Below are 21,277 nucleotides of genomic sequence, written 5' to 3' on the forward strand. Positions count from 1 at the left end.
ACTAAAAGAACACTCAAAACAAAGGTAAATGCTAAAAGAGGGAAAGAGTTATTGTGGCTTTATGAAAATCTGTCCTGTATCATTTCTCAACCATCAGCTAATGGTTGCTCAGAAAATATCAGCATCCAGTCAATAATGTGACTCCATTCAGAGCAGAGAGACATTATCACAACTTCTCAGGTTGTCTTCCAACTGAAAGATAAATCACACATATGAAGTCTGAATATGTACTTAGTCTATGCACACTGGTTCCTAAGCAATGACAATCAAAACCAAAGCAGGCAAATGTCACTGCCAGAAACTTCAGCTTCTTGGGAATAACTGTTTTCACAACTATTGTCAGACTTTTTAAAAGACAGTAAAAGGTGAAGCAACCCCATTGCTTCCAAAAGGCACTGGAGATAATCACAATCCAAGTTCTGATCAATGCACTTGTCAAAATGAATTCCTAAACTTAAACCTGCACTTTGTTGTTTTCCTTTTCTCTCTTGTATCTAATCAGAATTTCCCCTGTTGCAGCCTCCACGGATTACTGTCCTATCACCATGCACCTTTAAGAACAGTCTGACACCATCTTCACCTCACTCAAACCCTGACATTTAGTTACTGAATAAGTTTATAAAACGGAGAAGATATAACGCAACTGGAGGGAGCCACCAGTACAGGGCAATTTGCTCCTAATCTTGCCTGTTGAAAGATCCTCTGCTGGTGGAAAAACACTGACTAGCTTGAAGCTATCGACCTCCTGAAAGAGGCACAACTGTAGGGTAAATTAAATTAGAGCAGTGTAATTATTTACACGCCCTGACTAAATATAAGCTGTTTGCTGGAGTGCAAAATTCCAAAGATTATGAAGTCATTCCAAAATCTCACTCTAGTAAAACAAAACCAAACCAAACCAAACCAATTAGAATTCACACTGAAATTGCCTTAGCAGTTTGGAGATCCCAGCCTGAACGCAGTAGTCAAAGCAGATTAGCTGGAGCCTTAACCAGGCTTTCAAGAGTCGTTACAACAGCACTGTGGAGTAGTGACCACAACTCCTTAAGAACTGTAGCCTTTAAAGAAATTCCCAAAACCATGTTTGTAGCATAGGTCTCAGAACGCATGATCTAGGTTTTTAGGGTGGTGTGTCAAGTGTTTGAAACAAGCAACTCAACTGAGGAGCACAGCAAGAGTATAATCCTTGGAGGACTAATAATGCCTTCATCAGAACTGCAGACCACTTGGTGCAAGAAGACATCACCTCTGTCATTTCAAGCAGTGCTCAGGGGATTGACTATTCATCCTCTCAAAGCCAGAGCTGTGTTTTTCAATAAAAGAACAGGAAGTGGCCATTAAAGTGCCAATTTAATGAAACAATTGGGGAATTGAGGGAATATACTTTATAAAAAAAACCCAACAACAGTAAAAGAATGTATTTTGTTTTGCACAATCTCCTCAAAGGAACATGATACGTTTGCGTAACTGTTCTAGATTAGTGATTACTGCTGGACACAACGACTCTGTGCAGCAGAATGTCATGAGAGCTATGTTAATCCTGGCTTAAGCATTTGTAAGATCCCAAATCGCAGCATTACATAACAGAAGGTATCATCTTCCATGGATCAATTTTCATTCACAAAAATGAAGCAAGCAGGTGCCTGTTTCCCTTTTCCTCCTAGACAGCAAAATTCTGTCACTGGGATGTCAGTGATTTTGCTAACTAATACTTTACTCATAGATCTATGATACAGGGTCACAGTGGGCCTCAGATTAGTAACAAAAGAATTTTCATCTCAACAGTCAGTGTTTATGCCTTTTTAGTGATAGGCTCATAGTCCATATTCAATATGAACTTTGATACCAGCAGAACCAGCAGTTTCTCCCGTTGCTCTTGACAGCTGACAGACAGAACCAAAAGATCAGGACACAGATCCTACTGTCTGACCCACATTTAATGCTGGTTTTCCAGTGAAGCTTCTTATCAGCTGAACATGGAAAGTAATATCCACCAGTAACTGCATTCCTTAGTGACAGAAGGAGCACATTTCAGGCTTCAGACAACTAACTTCACAAACCAACTAGGCTTAAAGCAACGTAAAGACCAGCACCCATCTGAAGCCACAGAACAATCCTGAAAAATCCTTCTGTGTTTCAAAAATGTCCTGTATCACCAGGTAAATTACTGCAGAAACAGAGAGCTGCATCATGTCTGCATGCCCTTCTCCCAGCAGGGCCACCTATGCATACACTGGAGTGGAATTTATCAACTTCAGGTAGTCCTATTCTGTTCAATTACTATGAAACTTCTAAAATGGCAAGATTCTTTGTCATCTCATTATCGGAGCCCTTTGATGACACAGGATTTGTTTGTTAACACAAGCAGCAGTTTCACCAGGTTTTCTCATAAACTGCAAGCACACATCTTTGTAGATGCCGTTTTCTGGAGGTTCCCAGCTCACGGTAAGTATTGGCATGTTTTGATGCTAACTTGGCCTCAGTATTTCTGTTCTGTTTGGAAAACTCTCTCCAGAAAAGCCGCTAAGGAGCGGCAATCAAGGTTTCCTGGCTCCAAAAACTTGTATCTCCAGATGAAAACACAAACACAACCCCAAAACCCCTAAAAAAAACCTGAAATCTCTTACTCTTCTAAAGAAATAATCTTGTCTATTTGGCATACGTGGTTCTTGGATTAAACTGCAGTAATTTCTAGAACACACCAGGGATTAAGCACTTGTGAGTTTTAAAGCATAAAGTAAACTGATTTCAATGGGGTTACTTTTTTTGTTTATGTGAATGAGCAAAAACTTCCTAATCTCTTATTTGGCCAGATGTTGTGCAAAAGCAGGAGGATACAAGCCATGCTGTGTGCTGTCCAGCCCCCTGGACTCCTGCTGAAAGGGAAACATAAGCAGTAAACTACCAGATCTCTGTTTAGGGGCTTGATCTACCCTTCTAAACGCAACTGCTCAGATGAACAACTGCTACACTTAACTCATCCTTAACTTCACTGGCCAAAATGGGAGGAATTCCCCCAAATTAGGTATAGGACTGCCTGAAATAATTTTGCTACTACTTACTTAAGCTTTTACTTTGCCCAGTCATACTCCTGTTTTCTCCCCTTCCATTTACAAGGCTGTTGATGTCCTCACAGGAAAAAAAAAGAAAAGGCAAAATTACCCTGCCTTCAATTGGAATAATCCTTTTTGGACAATCTTACTGGGAAATCTCAGGCTTTTAAACTGAAATCTTTCAAACAGATGGTGATATTCCAGGAACTATCCTATGAGAATTGCTACAACACGGCCTGTTTCAAAAGAAACTATTCCATGTTGGAAATGAATACTGCTCATTTGGAACAGCCTGGCACGTACAAAATCACCAAGATTGCTGTTATCCTGCAGCAAAGATAAACCCCCATCAATAACCCTAACTCCCCATCATGTATTCTTTATACCAGACTTTATTCTCTTCTCAAGCAAATCCATCTTTGATGCAATCAAGAAGTCCCCCCTGTCACAAACAGGACTTAACTGCGCTGATCAGACACTCTATTTACCACTTTTCATGCCAGCGACCAAGGAGTGTTGCATCAGTCAGAATCCATACTGCACATACACTGAAAATCATCAGTACCTTTTGCATGCACACTTTATCATTGCAATGCTTTTGCTGTCACTCCGTTTAGCTTTTCTTACCTGACAACTTTAGTGCCATTTCGAAATACTTGGATATCTACTGCATAATTGCCATCAGCATGGGCTATCAAGTTGATCTCTGAAAATTCTGCCTGTGAAAAGAAAATTCACATTAGTCAGTCTGGTTTATTTTACTTTTATTTTCCTAAATCCCTTCCTTTAAGTATTAGCATCTGAAGTGCCGACAATATACATTTGGAATATAATGAGCATCAGGAGGATATTAATCCAACAGTATTTGCCACATCTGACACATCACGTTTGAACAAATTCTAATCAAAGAAAACAGAAAATAAAGAAGACTTTATGAAAAAAGACTGTGGGAAGGTAGCAAGTGCATCCACGCCATGTTGCACGCAAGCATAGAGATTGTATTCTTGCTTTGTATGGGGTTATCAAAGAGATAAACACAGACTCAACAAACACCTGGCGTTCTGAAGAGAACAGTACAAAAGCAACATTAATATGTGATAAAGAGAACATTTTCTTACAGCATTTTGTGTCTCTTCATATACTTCACCCTTTTTATTTCCTTTATATGCGTTTATCCTTTTTAAAAGATCTGGTGCCAATGAACAACTGACTCGCAAGTAAAGAACTTTTTCAAAGTATCTTCTCACACTGGAAATGTGAAATGTAAAGGGAATCACTTCCATACTCTGAATCTACAGTTATTTGAAAGGAAAGCACAGGATGTTTTTCATTTATCCACAGTCTTTCATCAGCTTAGACTCTCAAGGCACTTTACAATAACATTACACAGCTGAAAAATTGAAATGCAGCCAAGTGTCTTCTAGGGGATAAATAAAAGCGTCTTTGCTATCCTGGACACTAACACAGAATAGTGTCAGAATTCTCATTAGTCTCCTCTTGAAAAATGGTATCACTGAAAGTCTTGTGAAGTAAATCTGTGTCAGGCTTTCAGAATTTAGTGCTCAGTTAAGGCAAGTGCTGACTACTCTTGTTCCAGCCCAAGAGCTTATGGATGTGCTTGTGTTCAAGCACGGAGATCTCTTCATTCAATTCCATACACTTAAATACTTCCTAGGATAAGCCTTGCAGCATTTTAAACACAAGGGGCAGCTTTAAGATTATGGCAAAATCAGTACAAATGATGAGAGACTGAATTATTTAAGTGCCAACAATGTTGAAGAATCATTTAAAAACGTATTTAATGTGAAACTGAGAACTGATCTCCGCAGTTACTAACTCATATTAAACAGGGATTCACAATATAGATTCTGTAGTTCAAAAGCTTAGTACATGATAGAAAATATTGCATGTTAAGATAGGTTGCTGTAAAATTAAAAATGCTCTCCAGTAATAGCAGAACACTAAAGTAGTTGTAAATATCTATTTGTATATGATTGCCACAGTGCTGATGTTACCAAGTGATAAGTAAGGCTCAGAAGCTTTCAATCCCTTACTGAGTGAAGGTGTTTCTGCTGCTACAAGAGACTACATGAAGGAAACTCCAGGATTACACAGACCCTTTCTCAATACTAAAGAGACATTGTGTGTGTTGTCAGCCACAGGGTCTGATGTAGGTGTGAATGGCATTTGGGGACAAAATAGCTTGTCTTCTTTTTCCTGTCTCTCCCTCAGTACTCTTGAAGATCCCTGGCAAAGCTTTCCACGTTTCCAAGCCAAGAACATCAGCAGATATTCAATGGTGTAAAGAATGGGGGAGAGGATCAGGACAAAAGTGAGGAAACTCTTGGGTTGAGATAAATACAGTTTAATATGTAAAGCAAAAGCCATGCACACAAGCAAAGCAAACCAATGGATGCATTCCCTGCTTCCCATCACAACTCTGTGTTACCTACACCCCACACTGCCACCTTCACCATGTCCTCAAGTGCCACATAAAACCATAGAATCATCTACACTTCTTTTAAATACCTCCAGGGAGGTATGTACTTATACACATACATGTACTTGCATAAATACACAAATACGAAAGTAACACTCAGGTTAAGTCATTTAGTTACCTGTTCAACCTTTATGTCATACTCTCCATGGACCTTTTTTCCACGAAAAGCCTTGGCCCTGCAGGAAAAAGGGAAAGAGAAAATCAAGGATATATGTATCTGTTATCAGTAGCTACACAAACACTTCCTGTATGGCCTTCAGTGCCCTAGAATTACACGAGTGCTAATTAAATAGACCTGCTACACATGCAGAGTTCTCTTTCCTTTCATGTCCTTGTACCAGTAACATAGAATCATAGAACAGTTAAGGTTGGAAAGGACCTTAAGATCATCTGGTTCCAACCCCCCTGCCATGGGGGCAATGCCATCATTGCCATCAAGGGCAATGAGAAACCACACCAGACATGCAGCACCCGTCCTAAAGGAAAAAGTCATCCCGCTGCTCAGTACCACCCTCTGTGGTACCCAGATCACTGAAACACCCATGGCAGTGTGTTCTGCACCACCACCCTTGCAGCTTGACCTTACCTGAAAACAACAGTCATTAGCCAAAACCCTGAATACTGGACCCAAAACAAAGCCTGGGGAGCCACATCCCTTTAGCCTGGCAAGGAGCCTTGGGATGACAAATAGTTTTGGATCCTCAGCATGAATGTTTTTTTCCTCATCCATATTTCTCACACTTGCACCCGTAAGTGCCACATGTCAAAACCACATGTTGTGATAAAAAGCATAACGTTATTTTCAACACTGAACTGTATACTAAAGGATACACATATTTCACAATTAGTTATTTATATAAAAATATATATATATAAAAAATAAGTACCCCTGCAAAGATGCAATCTTGCTCTTGTTAACGTCAGTGGAAATTCATTTCCATGTGAACAACTTCCTAACATCCACTCATGTTAACCTTTACTCCGTCATGTATTCAGGAAACCTTTTATGGAAACATGATGCTCAGAAACTTTATCTTCTTTTTAAAGACAGTATCAGAAGTCCTGGAGATTGCTGTCACCGAATCTGTCCCCAGTTTACCAAGTCAGTGTTTCTTTGTCTAGACCACAACTTCAGACAATGTAATTAATCTGAAAGAGTTTATGAGTAATTCTTATGTACCAGGGACGGCTGCGATGTAACAGAACAGAATTCACTGATCCAATCTCCCAGGCCTAACAAGTGGACATCATTCTAGGAATACCAGCTGTATACCTTAGGCAGCACACTATCTGCTTTGAACTAAATGGGGATTAAAAGGGAACTACTCTAACACTCTGAGGTTGGGAAAGGGATATGGTTATCAGCTTCTTCACACCTTCTTTGCTCATGAGCTAATCAGCTAATCCCACTGAGACAGAGAACAGTTTCTCCACTGATTTCAACAGTAGAAGAACCAAACTTTACAATAATCAACTGAAAACACTGCTTTTGGCAACACATTTAAGGATATCTTAGGTATTAATGGATACTGGATGGTAGAAAGCAAAGGAGTTTTTACTGAAGTGACACAGTAAATATGGCCAAACAATTAATTCTGTACAAACACACATCTGGTAAGAAAATAACAGTGAAGAAAGCATTCGCATTACTGGTTTACACTGGTTTCTTGCAATAAATACACATCCATCAGTTTACTATAAGAGGCAAATACTCAGCATAAAGTTATCAATCGTTTTTGACAATAACAGAAGTTAAATATCCTGTATCACAAGTCTAACGTAAAGAACTATTATTAAGCACTTCTTTTTCTTTCCAAATCTGTTTTGACATTCCATATGGGGAATATGAAAATTATCTCAAAAACTTTGAAGATGTCTGGATACGGCTTAAGTTTATAATGCTGTCTATATCGAAGCATCAGCCGGACCAAGAAGCCCAAGGACACCTGTTCTTTGAGAAGTCCACCAAAGCCAAACCAGAGGGGAAGGTCTTAAAAGATAACATCACATCTGCCTCAGGAGAAAAGCAACAATGGACAACTGAAATGGCTCTTTGAAGACTAATATTGACCACTTGGAAAAATACTGAAAGCTCCCATTCTGATCCCCAGGAATTTAACAGTAATGTTATTGTTTCATTTTACTGGGAGCAGGATGAGCTCCTAGATTTTATTTCTGATGCAGCAACAGGTGAGGGAAATGCATTACTGGATGTCACAGAACACAAGTTTAATTTAAACAGAATTATGTCTGCTACATAATAGAATCATTGTCACGGTGAAGCTGCTTCTGGAACACTGCAAAACAAGCTGAGAGTAATACCCTGTTTCTTCAAAGCTGAATAGTAACTTGAGCATACGCAGAGATTAACCCTCCCACAATGCTCCCCCTAACAACAGCAGCGGATTACTTCGAGAGAGGAAATACACCCAGGGAACCACAGCAAGCCAAAGAGAGGCTCTTCTGTCCTTTAGCATGAAGTCCATTGCACCTATTGGAAAGTGCTTGAAACATTAGTTAACCATTATTTAGTGAGATGCTATTTCTTTAAACTCAGTCATTCTACTTCAACATCATTTAGATGAGGCAACCTTTAAACAACTGAACTCTGGCACGATTCACATTTCAACAAATGACTTCAGCTTTGAAAATAAACAGTAGAGTACTGAAGTGAAGCAATCTGGGGCTTGAAAACAAACATGACCTTTAATCAATTTAAAAGCCTTTATTTTAAAGGAGATTTAACCAACAACCTCTATAAAAATGTATTGGACTCAGAAATTCTCCAAATGTTGAGCCACAAACTAGAAGAATTGGTACCCTTACAAAAAGGTCTCACAGCAGAGTCATGACTCGGTCATAGAACAGGTCCTTTCAGAACAAACTCCAAGAAGCTCTTTGCATGAGTTTCTGTGAAACAGAACCTACTTTTCATTTATTTACTATATGTAGCAGGAAAATACTCTCATGCCCTGCTTGAGTCATTTCCCATTTGCAACAAGAAGCATGCAATTGTATCACCAAGGCTTTTACTACACACTATTTGGTTTACTGAGGAGAGGACAGGGAACAGAATTCTCTGGTGCTGTTGGTCTACAGACTTCCACTGAACTGTAGCTTCACATTCCCGCTACAATGGATCACTCCTCCCAGCAGTGAGCATGGAATACCCGCATCTTGACTCTCCCTAGAAAGGAAGCAACGCTTCCAAGGCAGGACCTCTGGGCAAGGCCTTTGAGAAGAGCATGAGAACAGCTGTCAGCAGGAGTGAACTCAGCAAACCCACTTGATTCTAGTCACGTTTGGCTGCTCACTGTGGATAAGCTCTTGCATTGTATGCAGGGAAGAGAAGACAGTGGTACCTTTAGTTACCTGAAACCCACCACGCAAACAGTCGCTTTCCAAAGCCTGAATGTGGAGAAACCAGACAGCTGCTACCAAATGCCACCTATTGGCATTGGTTACTGGTGGTGGCATTGGTTACTGGTGTGACCTCTTGAAGGCAGGATCTTTTCAAAATATGTGAAATACTCTTGCATTTCTTGCTTCATAACTCATTTTCTGGACAAAAATCTTGCACATTTAAAATTAAACAACAGAATATACAGTTGCCTTACATGCAGCCTAATATGAGCTCATACTACTTATTGAACTCTAGCAAGGACAATGATTGAAGTAGTTATCGCTGAAAGTGTTTCAAATGTACAGAAGAATCTGACATATTTCCCTCTTCAACTACATAGCATGTACATCCATTGCCATGGGATGGAGCTGTGCCATGAAACCAAGGTGGTTTTGTTGTGGTTTCATTCCATGGAAGCAAACGAAGCATTAAAACTGGTGCTACTTCTGACTGACAGCAAAATCAAGAGGAAAACCATTTCCTAACATGCACCAGCTTTATACTCCTTCAGTTTGCATTCTTTAACACTACGATGAGCTAATCGGCAAGAGTCTTTAGTAAAGCCAGAAGCACAGGAAACATGGGGCCAGTCCCTCAAGCCACTGCTCTGTAAGTCTCCCCACAACACTGCAATTGCCCAGCCTAGGGCAGCGCTCACCTCACTTTTGTACCCCTTGCGCTCAGGATCAGTTCCAGTTTTCCACCGATTTCCAGGCATGGCTGAACAGTGGACTGGGAACCAAATACTAACCCTGTCAATAAGGAGACTGCATCCTCCAAAAGAATTGTAGTGTTTACTACAACAGGGCAAAGGTTTGCTCATCCCTTAGAACAGCAGCACCCTCTTGAGCGCACAAACTGCAGACTGTCAATGTTTATAAACAGCACAATTCAGGGAAGTTAACATACATCTAGATATACAAATAACAGTCAAATTAAATTAGTTCATTACAACTGCCATATGCATGGAAAGATCATAGACTCACAGAATAGCAGGTGGAAGGGACCTCAAGGATCATCTGGTCCAACCTTTCTAAGCAAAGCATGACCAAGCACTCTGTCCAGCCCTACCTCTAGAAGTATCCAGCACTGGGGAACCCACCACTTCCCTGGGGAGCTGATGCCAATGGCTGATTGTTCTCTTTGTGAAAAACCTTCCTCTTGTGTCCAGTCAGAATCTTTCCAGGATTAATGTGTGCCCATCACCCTCACCTTTTCTGTGTGCCTCCTTGTAAAAAAGGGAGTCTCTAGTCTTCTTTGTAGCCACACTTTAAATACTGGAACCTGGTGACAAGGTCTCCTCTGAGCCTTCTTGTCTCCAGGCTGCACAAAGCCAGCTCTCTCAGCCTTTCCTCACATGCTGCCCAGTTCGTGGATTATCTTTGTGGCCCTTCTCTGGACCTCTCCAGCCCATCCACACCCTTTTATAGTGGGGACCAAAACCGAGCCCAATATTCCAGGTGTGGTCTGATAACATACTTCTTCTCAATATGAAATCAAAAGAATATGCCAAGGAAATAAGGGCCTTAAAAACATGACTGCATACATATGAAGCTGCAATAAAGAACCATTGAAAGCAGTAAGATTATTACTTCTTCCCTTCACTGAGGGCTTATTAGACTGCTACGCAGACTTCTATAAATATGACAACTGTAAGAAACCGTTATCAAAAGTAACCATATTGCATAGTGGTTTCATTTTATGTGATCTAATCCACAAGCTACTGAAGCCAGTGGGAATTTCTCTATCAACATCAATGGGCTCTGCAACTGTGTGACAGTACAAACATTCACTAAGCTGTCTTCTAACCCATCAGCCTAGCTAATAAAACTCATCCTTTGGAACTGCTATGACAATGCTATCATGACTAATAGAAGACATTATTAAGAATACTGTAAACATGCTGGTTTATAGACTTTAATTTACTTGTTTCATGTTTCTTCAATAGGAGACTGATAAGAGGCTCCCCTAAAGAAAAACCCCAACATCCTATTTAAAACCTCTCTCTTGAAGACCTTGATACTCCTCTGCGTGTTACTCAGATTCTGCAAAGACCTATTTTCTTCTTCTGCAGTGTGAAGTTATACTTTTGGCACTTGATTCAATCACTATTTCACTCTTACAAAACAGTTTTCTCAAGCTATTACTTCACACAGAAATCATCTTAAAAGCAAACCACCACCACAAAATAAGTGATAGAAGGTAGCAAATCCATGACTTAGTTTTAGTAGGGCTCCCTGTTGAGCTGTATTTCATTAGATTAACGATAATCTCCATTACCAGGGGCTGTAAATTCGACCAGCAGCACATTCTCTTGGCTCTGAACTAGCACAGCTTATTTAACAGGTTCCATAGCTCACATTCATACCAGGCCAGCTCGGTTTTGCTGTTCATCCCTCACTTTGATGAAATGTTGTATTCAGTAGAAGCACTGGAATAGCAAGGACACGTGGATTGCTCTTTCCAGTACTCACTGTGTGACCTGACAATTCACACGAAGCATAACTGAAATTAGATTCATTTCATATAAGCATTTTTCTTCCCAGTCTCACAGGCAGGACACAATTAATGCAGCTCTTCATTTTAAGTCATAGCTTAGCCTTCTGACAGGGAGAATATACTGTTTATGTAAGAAAAAGGGCTAGCTCCTGCCAATAAGGTAACACACAAACAATTGCATTTTAGACTATTCTTTAATCTACTGAGGCCACAATAGAAATGATTTCTGGATATATTTTTATGTGCCCAATGGCACAACATGGTCATTTATTTTTCCTTCCATATCATATTGTTTCCACCTGTACAATGTGTCTCAGATTTCACTGCGTATCTTTACCTGAAACCACCAACTCTACTGCTCCTACACCCATCCTATCAATTGTAACAGGTGGAGAGAACTACCAGAAACAAAAGCAAGCACTTACAGTCCCAGTGTATCCTGGCATATGATGGAGTCACCCCACATGGCCTAATATCAGAAGCTATAGCGTGGTTAATTCTATCAAACCACAGGATTTCTTCATTACTGACCTGGCAGCTTTATTGAGCACCATGAAAGCACAGCTACTCGAGCAGTTCAAACTTAACCTGCAAGAAACACTCCTCCTTTGGTACCAGGCTTTCCCTCCCCGACTTCTGTAACTTGGAGCAAAGAACTTTGTTAAATACTTGCTTGACAGCAGAGCTCCTGCAGCCTTTCCTCTGCAGGGGCACCCAGCAATCAATACCCTTCCCACTCCCTTCACCAGTGATGGCTAAACTTATGTGAAAGCAGAGAGTAAACACTTCTCAGTGGAGGATTTTCCTGCCCAGACAGTAGAGAAGCTGCCCAAAGAGGTTCAGCTCTAAAAGCTTACCAAAAAACAAAGCAAAAAGAACCTAGAAACAAAGAACACAATCTTATTAAGCAGCAGTTATTCCATTTCCCTTCCTACGTTGCATACCCCCCTTGCTCGAAAGTATTTTCACAACAGCTTTAGATGTGGCACCTCCAAAGGCTTCCACAATCTCTGCTGCAACCCCAACTTTTTTCTCAAAATTTATGGTTAGCTTTTTCTTTCGTAACAAATTATCCCATCCCCTAGCACATTTCACTCTGTTATCTCCTTTACACTGACCATCTGAACAAACAGAGCCATTCTATTCTTTCACAGCACACCCTGAGAACCACCTTTGCTGTTTTAATCCAGATCCCTTCTAATTGTCCCTCTGTCATGGGCGTGAACAGTTTCCACTACAGATCTAATAAAGAAGAAGGTGCCTCCTCCTCCTCAATCCGAGTTTACATTCCCTTGCTCTTCTGAACAGCCTGCCTTACTGAATGTGCTGCCTTTTCTGCCCACTTCGGGCAAAACAACTGCTCTTTCATGACCAAATGCTAGTCTGACTTTCTGGTCATGCCCCAGAATCCCACACCTCCAATTATGTCATATTTACCATTAGCCAGTTACTGCTGTGCCAGATTTATAGCCATGACATAATTTCAGGGGGGCTTTTTTTGGGTAAATTAAATGACAAATGAAAGTATTTTGAAGCGTTCGTTTCCTCCTCACTGGAAGACCTCATACGTGATGCAAGACATCATAACCTTTTCCAAATCTGGTAGACTCATTACAACTGCACCGCTTTCCCATGGCTAGGTTTATACAAATATTTTGTACTCAGGAGATGAACAGAAAGTCCCAGCTTCTGTACAGGAAAATGTCACTCGCCAAATTCCAAAACACCACGGTTCTAAATAGTGGTGAAGGTTTTAACGGTTCTTAGCGCTATGAAAACCTTACCTTCCACACCAGTTGCTGCCAGTTCCTTCATCTTACCTTCTACAGCTAATGTGACAACACTGCAGGCTAAAGTAACAAAGTGAACTTTATCATTCCCAAGCCTCCATACCAACTAAGAAGTCCATTTCTTCCCACTTCGCATTCTGTTAACAACAGAGATAAAGCAGTGCAAGCTGCTAGCGAGCAGCTCCACTGGTCAGAAAGGCACTCAGACTTACCTTGAGTAAGCGTTCAAAACGTCACACTGCAGCCACTGGTGGGCACTTTATGACAGAAAAAAAAACAAACCATCTAGAAAAAGCATCTAGAGATTTTAGTTTGCCTTTTTCCTACCGAGGTAAAGCAAACACAGTGAGCCAACAGGGCTTCACACTAACAAAAGGTAATTCCCAACAGTACCTGAAATGCTACGGAAACCAGCACGGGGTGAAATGCCTTGAGTCTGAATCCTGTCATTGATAAAGTCATTCAGCAGGAATTTATCTGCCTTTCAATTTCTCTATTTATACTGAATTCTCTAAGGTGTTTTAAATGCCTCTAAGCAAGATGTGTAACACTGAGCTGAGAAAATGTGTATCATTTATGCCTGGAGACATTATAGGGTCAGAGACATACATAACATGTTGGGCTTTCATGTTGTTTGAGTTTCCACCTGTGAGGATCCTGCACTTCATACAGAAACCCTATCATCAAACCCTCTCTGCTCCTCACAGCTCCACACTGTGCTTGTCTCCTAGATGAGATTCTGAGCAAGCCAGTCACCACATGATACATCTGTGGCCCCACCAGTGCTGAACTAGACCTAAATGAGTTAAGGACCAAAAGATCTTTGGCTCAGAGATCCCTGCACCTCCATCACACAGATCTGGAGTCTCTTCCAATTCTATCACTAGCTCACATTACAGGAGTACTAGAGACCCGTTTGAATCAAAATCCCAAATAACGGGTGTAAACCAGCCTTTGATGTTTCAATTTCTTTTCACACAGCTGGAACTTGTTCTTTTATGCTTATACTTCAGACAGCTCTGTGCTGCCCTGTGTCTCTGAGTAGATCAATCCAAAAACCTAGTCTGCATACCTCTACTGAAGTAACTGGGTTTAGCATCTTCATAGAGGCAGTAGAGTATATGGCTTTTGCTGCCCTCTTCTGTAGAAATAAATATATATCACATTAGCTAAAAAAATTGCTTCCAATCACAGACAAACATAAATCCACGGTGATCTTCATGGCTTTCCCGGCTTTAAGGGAGCTGCATGGGATCAGCCCCTCTTTGAGATGGCAGCGAGGGCCAGGCAGCAGCCGCACACAGGAGTGGGCTGGGAACAGCAGGAACACTTCACTGCCATAGCTCAGGTGTATGCCTCTGCTTGGGGAGGGGTGTTATACATGTCACAAAGCATGAAACTAACTTATAAGTAGTTTTACATCTACTAGAAAAAGCATATTAACAGCACGAACACTTTGTGTATTTAACGCAGCAATAGCAAAAGCCCACAAGGATATTAATCACCGACGCTGACCTGAACTAAATTACCAGTAATTGCTAACACTTTCTAATGCTCCTCTCCTATTTTGAATGGACATACACACATACACGCACATCCACACCCTCAGTTTCCACTGGCTTCAGGACAGTCTCCTCTGACGCTAAGGCAGATTCCCAGCACTGTCAGAAGGCTGCGTGGTACCCGCAATACAATTCCCCCCCAAGGAAACCTGGGTTTCCTGCACTGTGCTCAGCAGAACAAAAAAATTCATGTATTAGTTCCAATGGAAGAATGAGCCTCAGAAACATGCATTTTATGTACTCCCCAGCTTTGGAGGAAGGTCCAGAATGCTGCTATGAAAAACCAATTGCTTCAAGGTACTCAAGTTACAAGAGTCATCAGAAACACATTGTACCGATAACGCTCAGCAACAAAAGAGACCAAGAAAGTAGAAAATACTTTAGCCAGTGTCACTTTTTGACCATTTTTTAACCACATTTTATGCTGTATTCTGCAGGTAAGCATGAAATAGTGGAGCAGAGTAACGCTTTACCAGCTCCCGGGTACCTCCATACATCCCTGCTCCAGTCACACTGGTATTTTTACCCTAATGAAACCCCACTAGAACTTGTTTCCAACAGGATGCTATGTGACTAAAGACCTGGAACTGCAGCACTTGTTTATGAACCCCAGCAAAATGTGCATGAATGGGTTCTTCTGAAAGTATGGCAAGGAATATATTTCAGCAATACTCTAACCCTTTCTCTCAGAATTAAGCTTCCCAAGTATGTTATGAAACTAAACTAACCACCCTGTGTTTTAATACTATACTTTAAAAGTATAATCATTATGGGTGTTTTAAGTACAGACAAATTTGTTTGGTTTATTGATTTTAATATTCTCTGAAAAGTCACACAACTAAGAGCTGGGCTCCTGAGGATTTCCAGCTTCCCACTACAGATTAGAGAACAAAATAATTTCCTAGGACTGCTGAAGCTAGCGAATTGTACCTTTCTCTAGCGAACTGGCATCACAACTGATACACTCCACTGGGATCATTCCCCACCCCTTCCCAAAGTGAAGCTGACCTTGGGAATAGCTTCAGAACCTCTGACACAGGAACAGCTCATAAAATGGTCCCTTCTATTGGGATCAGACATACCACAAGTCTCAAGGACATTGTGACAAATGGGAAACCACTGAAGATGAGAAACACCACCAGGATACACAATAATAACGTTCTACAGGTCAGCAGCTCTGCAAACACTTCATTTGCTTATAGTGCATCTAACTGGGAGCTGAATTCAACATTCATTTCAGTCCAGCTATGCACTGCAATAATACAAACCCCCACAACTGCTCACACCCTCCTCAGTGTTTGTAAAACAAAAGTGATCTGAGTTTTTTGTGCTTAATGAATGCTGGAGCCAAACCAGTCCCACGCTGTTCTACGTGCCGGCTGCACAGCTGCATGGGCTACTGCATGCAGGGTCTGCATCACACTTGGGTCACGTTCAGCTCTGGAAATGGAGAAATATGTCATGGTATAGCGTACCCCAAACTTGGGATTTGGAAATTCAGCAGTGTGCCAGTCTCCTGAGCAGAACCTGCTGCTGAGGCTGCGTCACAAGCCGCAGAGCCCAGGCTGCCTGGCAGCACCTCACTGTGAGGAGCGGAGGCAACTGCTGACCGCTGTATTCCAACATCTCTTCCCCATCCCAGATGAGCGCTGTCAAATATCAGATTTACTGCCCCAAAATGGCAGTGTAACAGACATGAAACCACCAAGATGCAAACAAGCATTCTCTTTTGGCACACACTAATGCACAGCACTAGCTGGAATCATTTCATGATTAAAGGATTCACATTGATGGGATTAAATAACATAAGGGTGAGAACAGGACCTGCACGCAATAGCAAAGGCTGTTCCACACTCTCAGAGATTTGAGCAGACCTTCTTTCCAGGAGCTGTGCCATTGAAAAGCTGCTTTACATGCAGCTGGTGACACACAGCACTTTAGACAAGGATGCCCAAGAGATGAACTGGATCCAGCCCTACGTCATGCTGTGGGCTACACCTGGCCACTCGGGTCCCTAATGGGAAAAGGCTAGTTTATGCTATTAGTCACCTCCCCACTAATGGCTCCTCGGGCAACCACAAGTCTGCAGTCCATGGCACCGATTCATCTGGATGGGAGTCCTTAGAGAAGACGAGGGGAGTACTTTTCCCATGAAGACACTGCCATTTGGCAAAGCTGGGAACAGCAGGCATGTGCAAGCCCTCCTTACGTAAGACCCAAATCTGCAGCTAGTTACTGGTAAATATTTTTGCTGGTGAATTTATGACTGTGGGCAAGGCTGATCATCCTGGTGAGTAAACAAAACATGAGCAAATAACAGCGCTCAGAGTCGGAATATTTTCTTGATTATTCCACAGTAAGGCCTGTTGGGGCAAAAACTGAGGCTGTGTTGAAAACCTTTCAGAATTACAGACCCAGGGTATCCACTCTGCAAGTTTAATTTGCTTAAGAAAGAAAGGCTGCTGCACTCACTCGAGCTTGCTACTGTGTCAACACAAATTAGTCTGTAGTTGTATCAGTGATTGCTTTGAGACAGCTCTTGTATCAAAATCCCACAGAATGGCAGACTGCCAAATTTCTCTAACCCAATCTTTTTTTCCAGTTATGAGCTAGGAAAAAACCCAACAGAACAAAAGAGAACGAGCAAGTAATCCCTGCGCTGCTAACAGCTCAATCAAAAGAGAATTCACCGGGATTTGCAGACATGGCTTATTAATTTTTTCAAAGCAAATCAGCCAAATGCTTCTGACTAGTTTTGAAGTCAGTATTTTCTGCCTTTGGTCCTGTGCATGCCACTGCAGAGGTTCATTCCTATCCCCACTACTTTTTATAGCTTGATTTTCTATGCCAACATCTATGTTCTATAGCAACCAGCGACAAACCTGATGAGCGTTATGTTCATTAAGTTCACTTTAAGCTGCTGCGGTCTGATTTTCTCCATTCTCAGGAATTGCTTGCCACATCCCATTCTCCAGGAGGTAATTCAAAAGAAACTCACACTGTTGAGTTAGAGACAGCATCTTACGTAAAAAGATACTTTAAAAGATTTTTAGTGGATCTCATTTTCGATAATATAGTTGTAACATGCATTAACAGTGTGCAGATTCCTTCACCAAGATCAACAAACCCCAATCTGAGTGTCATGACACCGGCACTTTTAAATGCATCTCCAACTCTGTCAATTCAACCAGGATTACTTCAGACAAAACATCCACATCTCTCTGTTACTCTGTATGTCCAGTGATTCCATTAAACTCCGTGAGAATGCCCAAAAACACTAGAAAAGGGAAGCAAAGCAAACCAAGCTTCCTATCTGCAGCGTCTGCGCTGATGACGGTCTGGAAGCGAAGCGGAGCTCCTGCGGAGGTCCAGCCACCCAGCGCGGCTGGGAGCAGCCCGGCCCCATTCCGGTCAGGAGCTGCCATCTGCTGGGAGCTGCAGCCCCAGCACAACGGAGCCGCGCAGGGAAAAACGCTTGGATTCCGCAGTCAGAGAGTGTCCGTTAAAAGCAATGGTGGCTTAACTACCAATTGCTATAAAGAAAGGTGGAGCAACTAAAAGGAATTCCATTAGCAATTTCCATCTCTTTACTCCTGCTGTAAATTGTAATTCTGTTCCTACAACGTTTCTGAGGGCAATAAAAAAATAGCTGGAGCATTTTGTCAGCTGTACCTTAGATTAAAATAAAACAGATGAACCTAACACAGCCCAGGCTATAGCACAGCGTTTCACAAGATACACGGGTGCAGCGCTGGCAAGAGCCAAAAGCCCCTGATGTCTTTAGTTTTTACATGTGACCTCAGTTTGAGAGACTAAAAGAAAGCAAAATAGAGTAAATAAATAAAGTAAAATGACAAATCAGGCATAATTCTTTACTAAAAGTACTTACAGGTAGATGAGATTCCCTAAAGGGTTTTCCTTCCCCCAGCACAGAAAATCTCCTGACAGGTAGGGTTAGAGAGAAAGAGAAATGGCAACCTGGCGCTCATAAATAAATACAAGGCAGGTCAAGATGTCAGTAAAAGGGAGACAAAGGAATGCCCAGGACCAGTTTATGACCTTTTTGGTTTTTTCATCATTCAGCTGGAAGAAGGAACAGGACACACAGTCATCTTTAGTCTGGTTTACCATTGGATACCCATACAAACAATACAGAATTAAGCAAAACTCCCCGATTTTCATAATTTGCAAGAGACTGAATCCTTCTTTCTCATCCAAATGAGGAATTGGCCTTGTAACTGCATGTCAGCATTGTGACAACAATCCTCAGTGACAGAAAGGACACGAAACAGACTGGTGACGGCTGAACCCTTGCTCCTCTCCATCTTCCCTTACTAACCTCCCACTTCATCCTTAGTACATACTTCTTGCTGCAAGACGGCATATCTCAAAGCAATCCAGAACACCGTATTTTCATACTTCCACAGTTTTGTCACACACTGGACTAGGTTTGCACTTCGCTGCTGAGGCAGAAACTAACTGGGAGCAGCTTAATATTGCCCTTTTCCTCAAGGATGTTCCATAGCCTTTAACGACATTGCGCTCCTGCAACGTGCTCCAGCACACCCAGAAGTACAGAGCCTATAGAACAGCTCAGGCTGGGCCGCTGTGTGGTCAACAAGCCTTCTTCTCTCACTAGGCAGTAACAAACGTAACCTCCGTTTGCTAAACAAGCCAAAGAGCTGCTATTTCACAAAGCAAAGTAGGCAAAAGAAGAGAACCGTGGAAGAGCAGAGCCTTGCTATGCAGCTATTCCAAGGAATCTTTTTTTTTTTTAACTGGAAAAACATGAATTACTGTGTCATTTTCATCAGCACAAACAAGCAACAGAGCAACACCTTCCAAGGCAACACAGTGAGACTGAGAAGAGCCCCTTCCTGACCTCTACATCTGAGCTTCCAAGCTGGAAATGAAAGGTAAGCACAGGGTCCTTCACAGCAAATGAAGAGAAGGATTTATGAAGCAACAGAAACAGCAAATGCAAATATTTCTACATCACTGCTTTTTAAAAACACATTCTCAGAGGTAAAGGTCAAGTCTTAAAACACTTCACCCGTTCAATACTTGTGTGAATCATCATCTTTTGAGCATCTGTTCTGGATTTGATAGCTTGAAGAAAGTCCTTTTAAGGGCTTCATTCCAACCCACAATATTATCTCAGTTCTAATATGAGACAATAATAATGCATCACTTGAGTCTTTTCTTTCTTTGTTTTTTGCACTATCCCCTTACAAAAGGTATTACAACTTTCTGTCTCATCCCTGGATTCACACATCCTTAGTCCTTTTCCCTTCTTCCCACCCACCCCCTCATATTTAAGACTTGAGAACTCGAACATCTCTCAATTACGATGTTTATGCAAAGTTTATATTTCATCATCACACATCTTTCTCTTTCTGTAGGCAGCCCTATGGTTCACTTCCATTTTCCTGCAAGAGGATCTGAGATTATTTATCCTATTTCCCTAGGATGGAGGAGTCCTGGTAAGTTCAGTGGACTCCAAGGACTAGTGGTTTCTTGAGATGAAATTTCCAACTCAAACCCTGCAATATGCTCCTTTCTGAGTCTAGGCAGAAAACCCATTACCCTGAACAGATGGGAGGTAGTCTGTGGGAAGACAAAATCTGCTCAAGCAAAAACTTAGAATACAAAAAATAATCAAAATATCTGAGTCACAGGCCTGATAAAAATCACAAGATTGGCTTCAGAGATCCCTAAATTTTAAGAGAAGCACCTTTTAAGGAAAATGGTGTACATGGTTCTTTTTTTTCGTCTTGTGCTTTTGATTTCCTTCAAGGGAAGTGGAAGCCTATTTACTTGAAAAGGGAGCTGAGATTTTGACTCAACTACAAAAGCTGCAACCTTAATTAAACCAAGAAGATGTTTGCAAGAACATCTGGAGTGCTCCCAATATCAGGACAGTCAGTGAACGGTGCTGGCCACCCTGAAGATCTGAACAGCAATTGTCAGGCAAATGCAATGGTGACTTGAGCAGTCTGTGCCACGACTACTGCTCAGGTCTAATTCGATCTCAGCACGACCTCACTGGAGAGCAGTAACGACAGAGCTCAGGCCCCAAAAATGCATCCTTATATTCATTAACTGTTAAGCTTCCTCGATGATACAGGAACATGTGTTTTAATCTTTCAACTTGCTGAACCATATAGTTTGGATTGACAAAACCTTATTCCATGAATTTGAAATCACTGCTGCTTGAAGAGATTGGCATGGAATTCACAAGTACAGCAAACATAGATAAAACTCACTATTCTTTTAATCGATATCTCCTTTTTCCCGGGGCAGTCCTGGAAGATCTTTTAGGATGACATGCTGAATGACTTGCTGACACTGGTACAAACCAGTGGAGCCGCCTACTATCAAAATCAGCTACTCTGGACAAAAGTCATACCCTTGGTCTTAGACTTTCAGCCCCTCCACAGCTGGCAAAGCATTTTGTACAAATAAAATAC

General features: G+C 41.5%; 1 protein-coding gene across 1 annotated transcript in view; it reads right to left on the reverse strand.

The window, feature by feature from the left end:
* Positions 1 to 21,277, reverse strand: part of SYN2 (synapsin II) — a 171,797-nt gene that overhangs the window by 101,163 nt on the left and 49,357 nt on the right. Inside the window, exons 2-3 of the mRNA XM_057404209.1 lie at positions 5,672 to 5,729; positions 3,681 to 3,772 (exon numbers count right to left, since the gene is read on the reverse strand). Of these exons, the coding sequence (XP_057260192.1) occupies positions 3,681 to 3,772; positions 5,672 to 5,729 (150 nt within the window). The remainder of the gene's footprint in view (positions 1 to 3,680; positions 3,773 to 5,671; positions 5,730 to 21,277) is intronic.

Source organism: Pezoporus wallicus, unplaced genomic scaffold (assembly GCF_028554395.1).
Source record: "Pezoporus wallicus isolate ANWC-B61680 ecotype Strahan unplaced genomic scaffold, APGP_CSIRO_Pwel_v1 contig_5935, whole genome shotgun sequence".
In the NCBI taxonomy this organism is placed as follows: Eukaryota; Metazoa; Chordata; class Aves; order Psittaciformes; family Psittacidae; genus Pezoporus; species Pezoporus wallicus.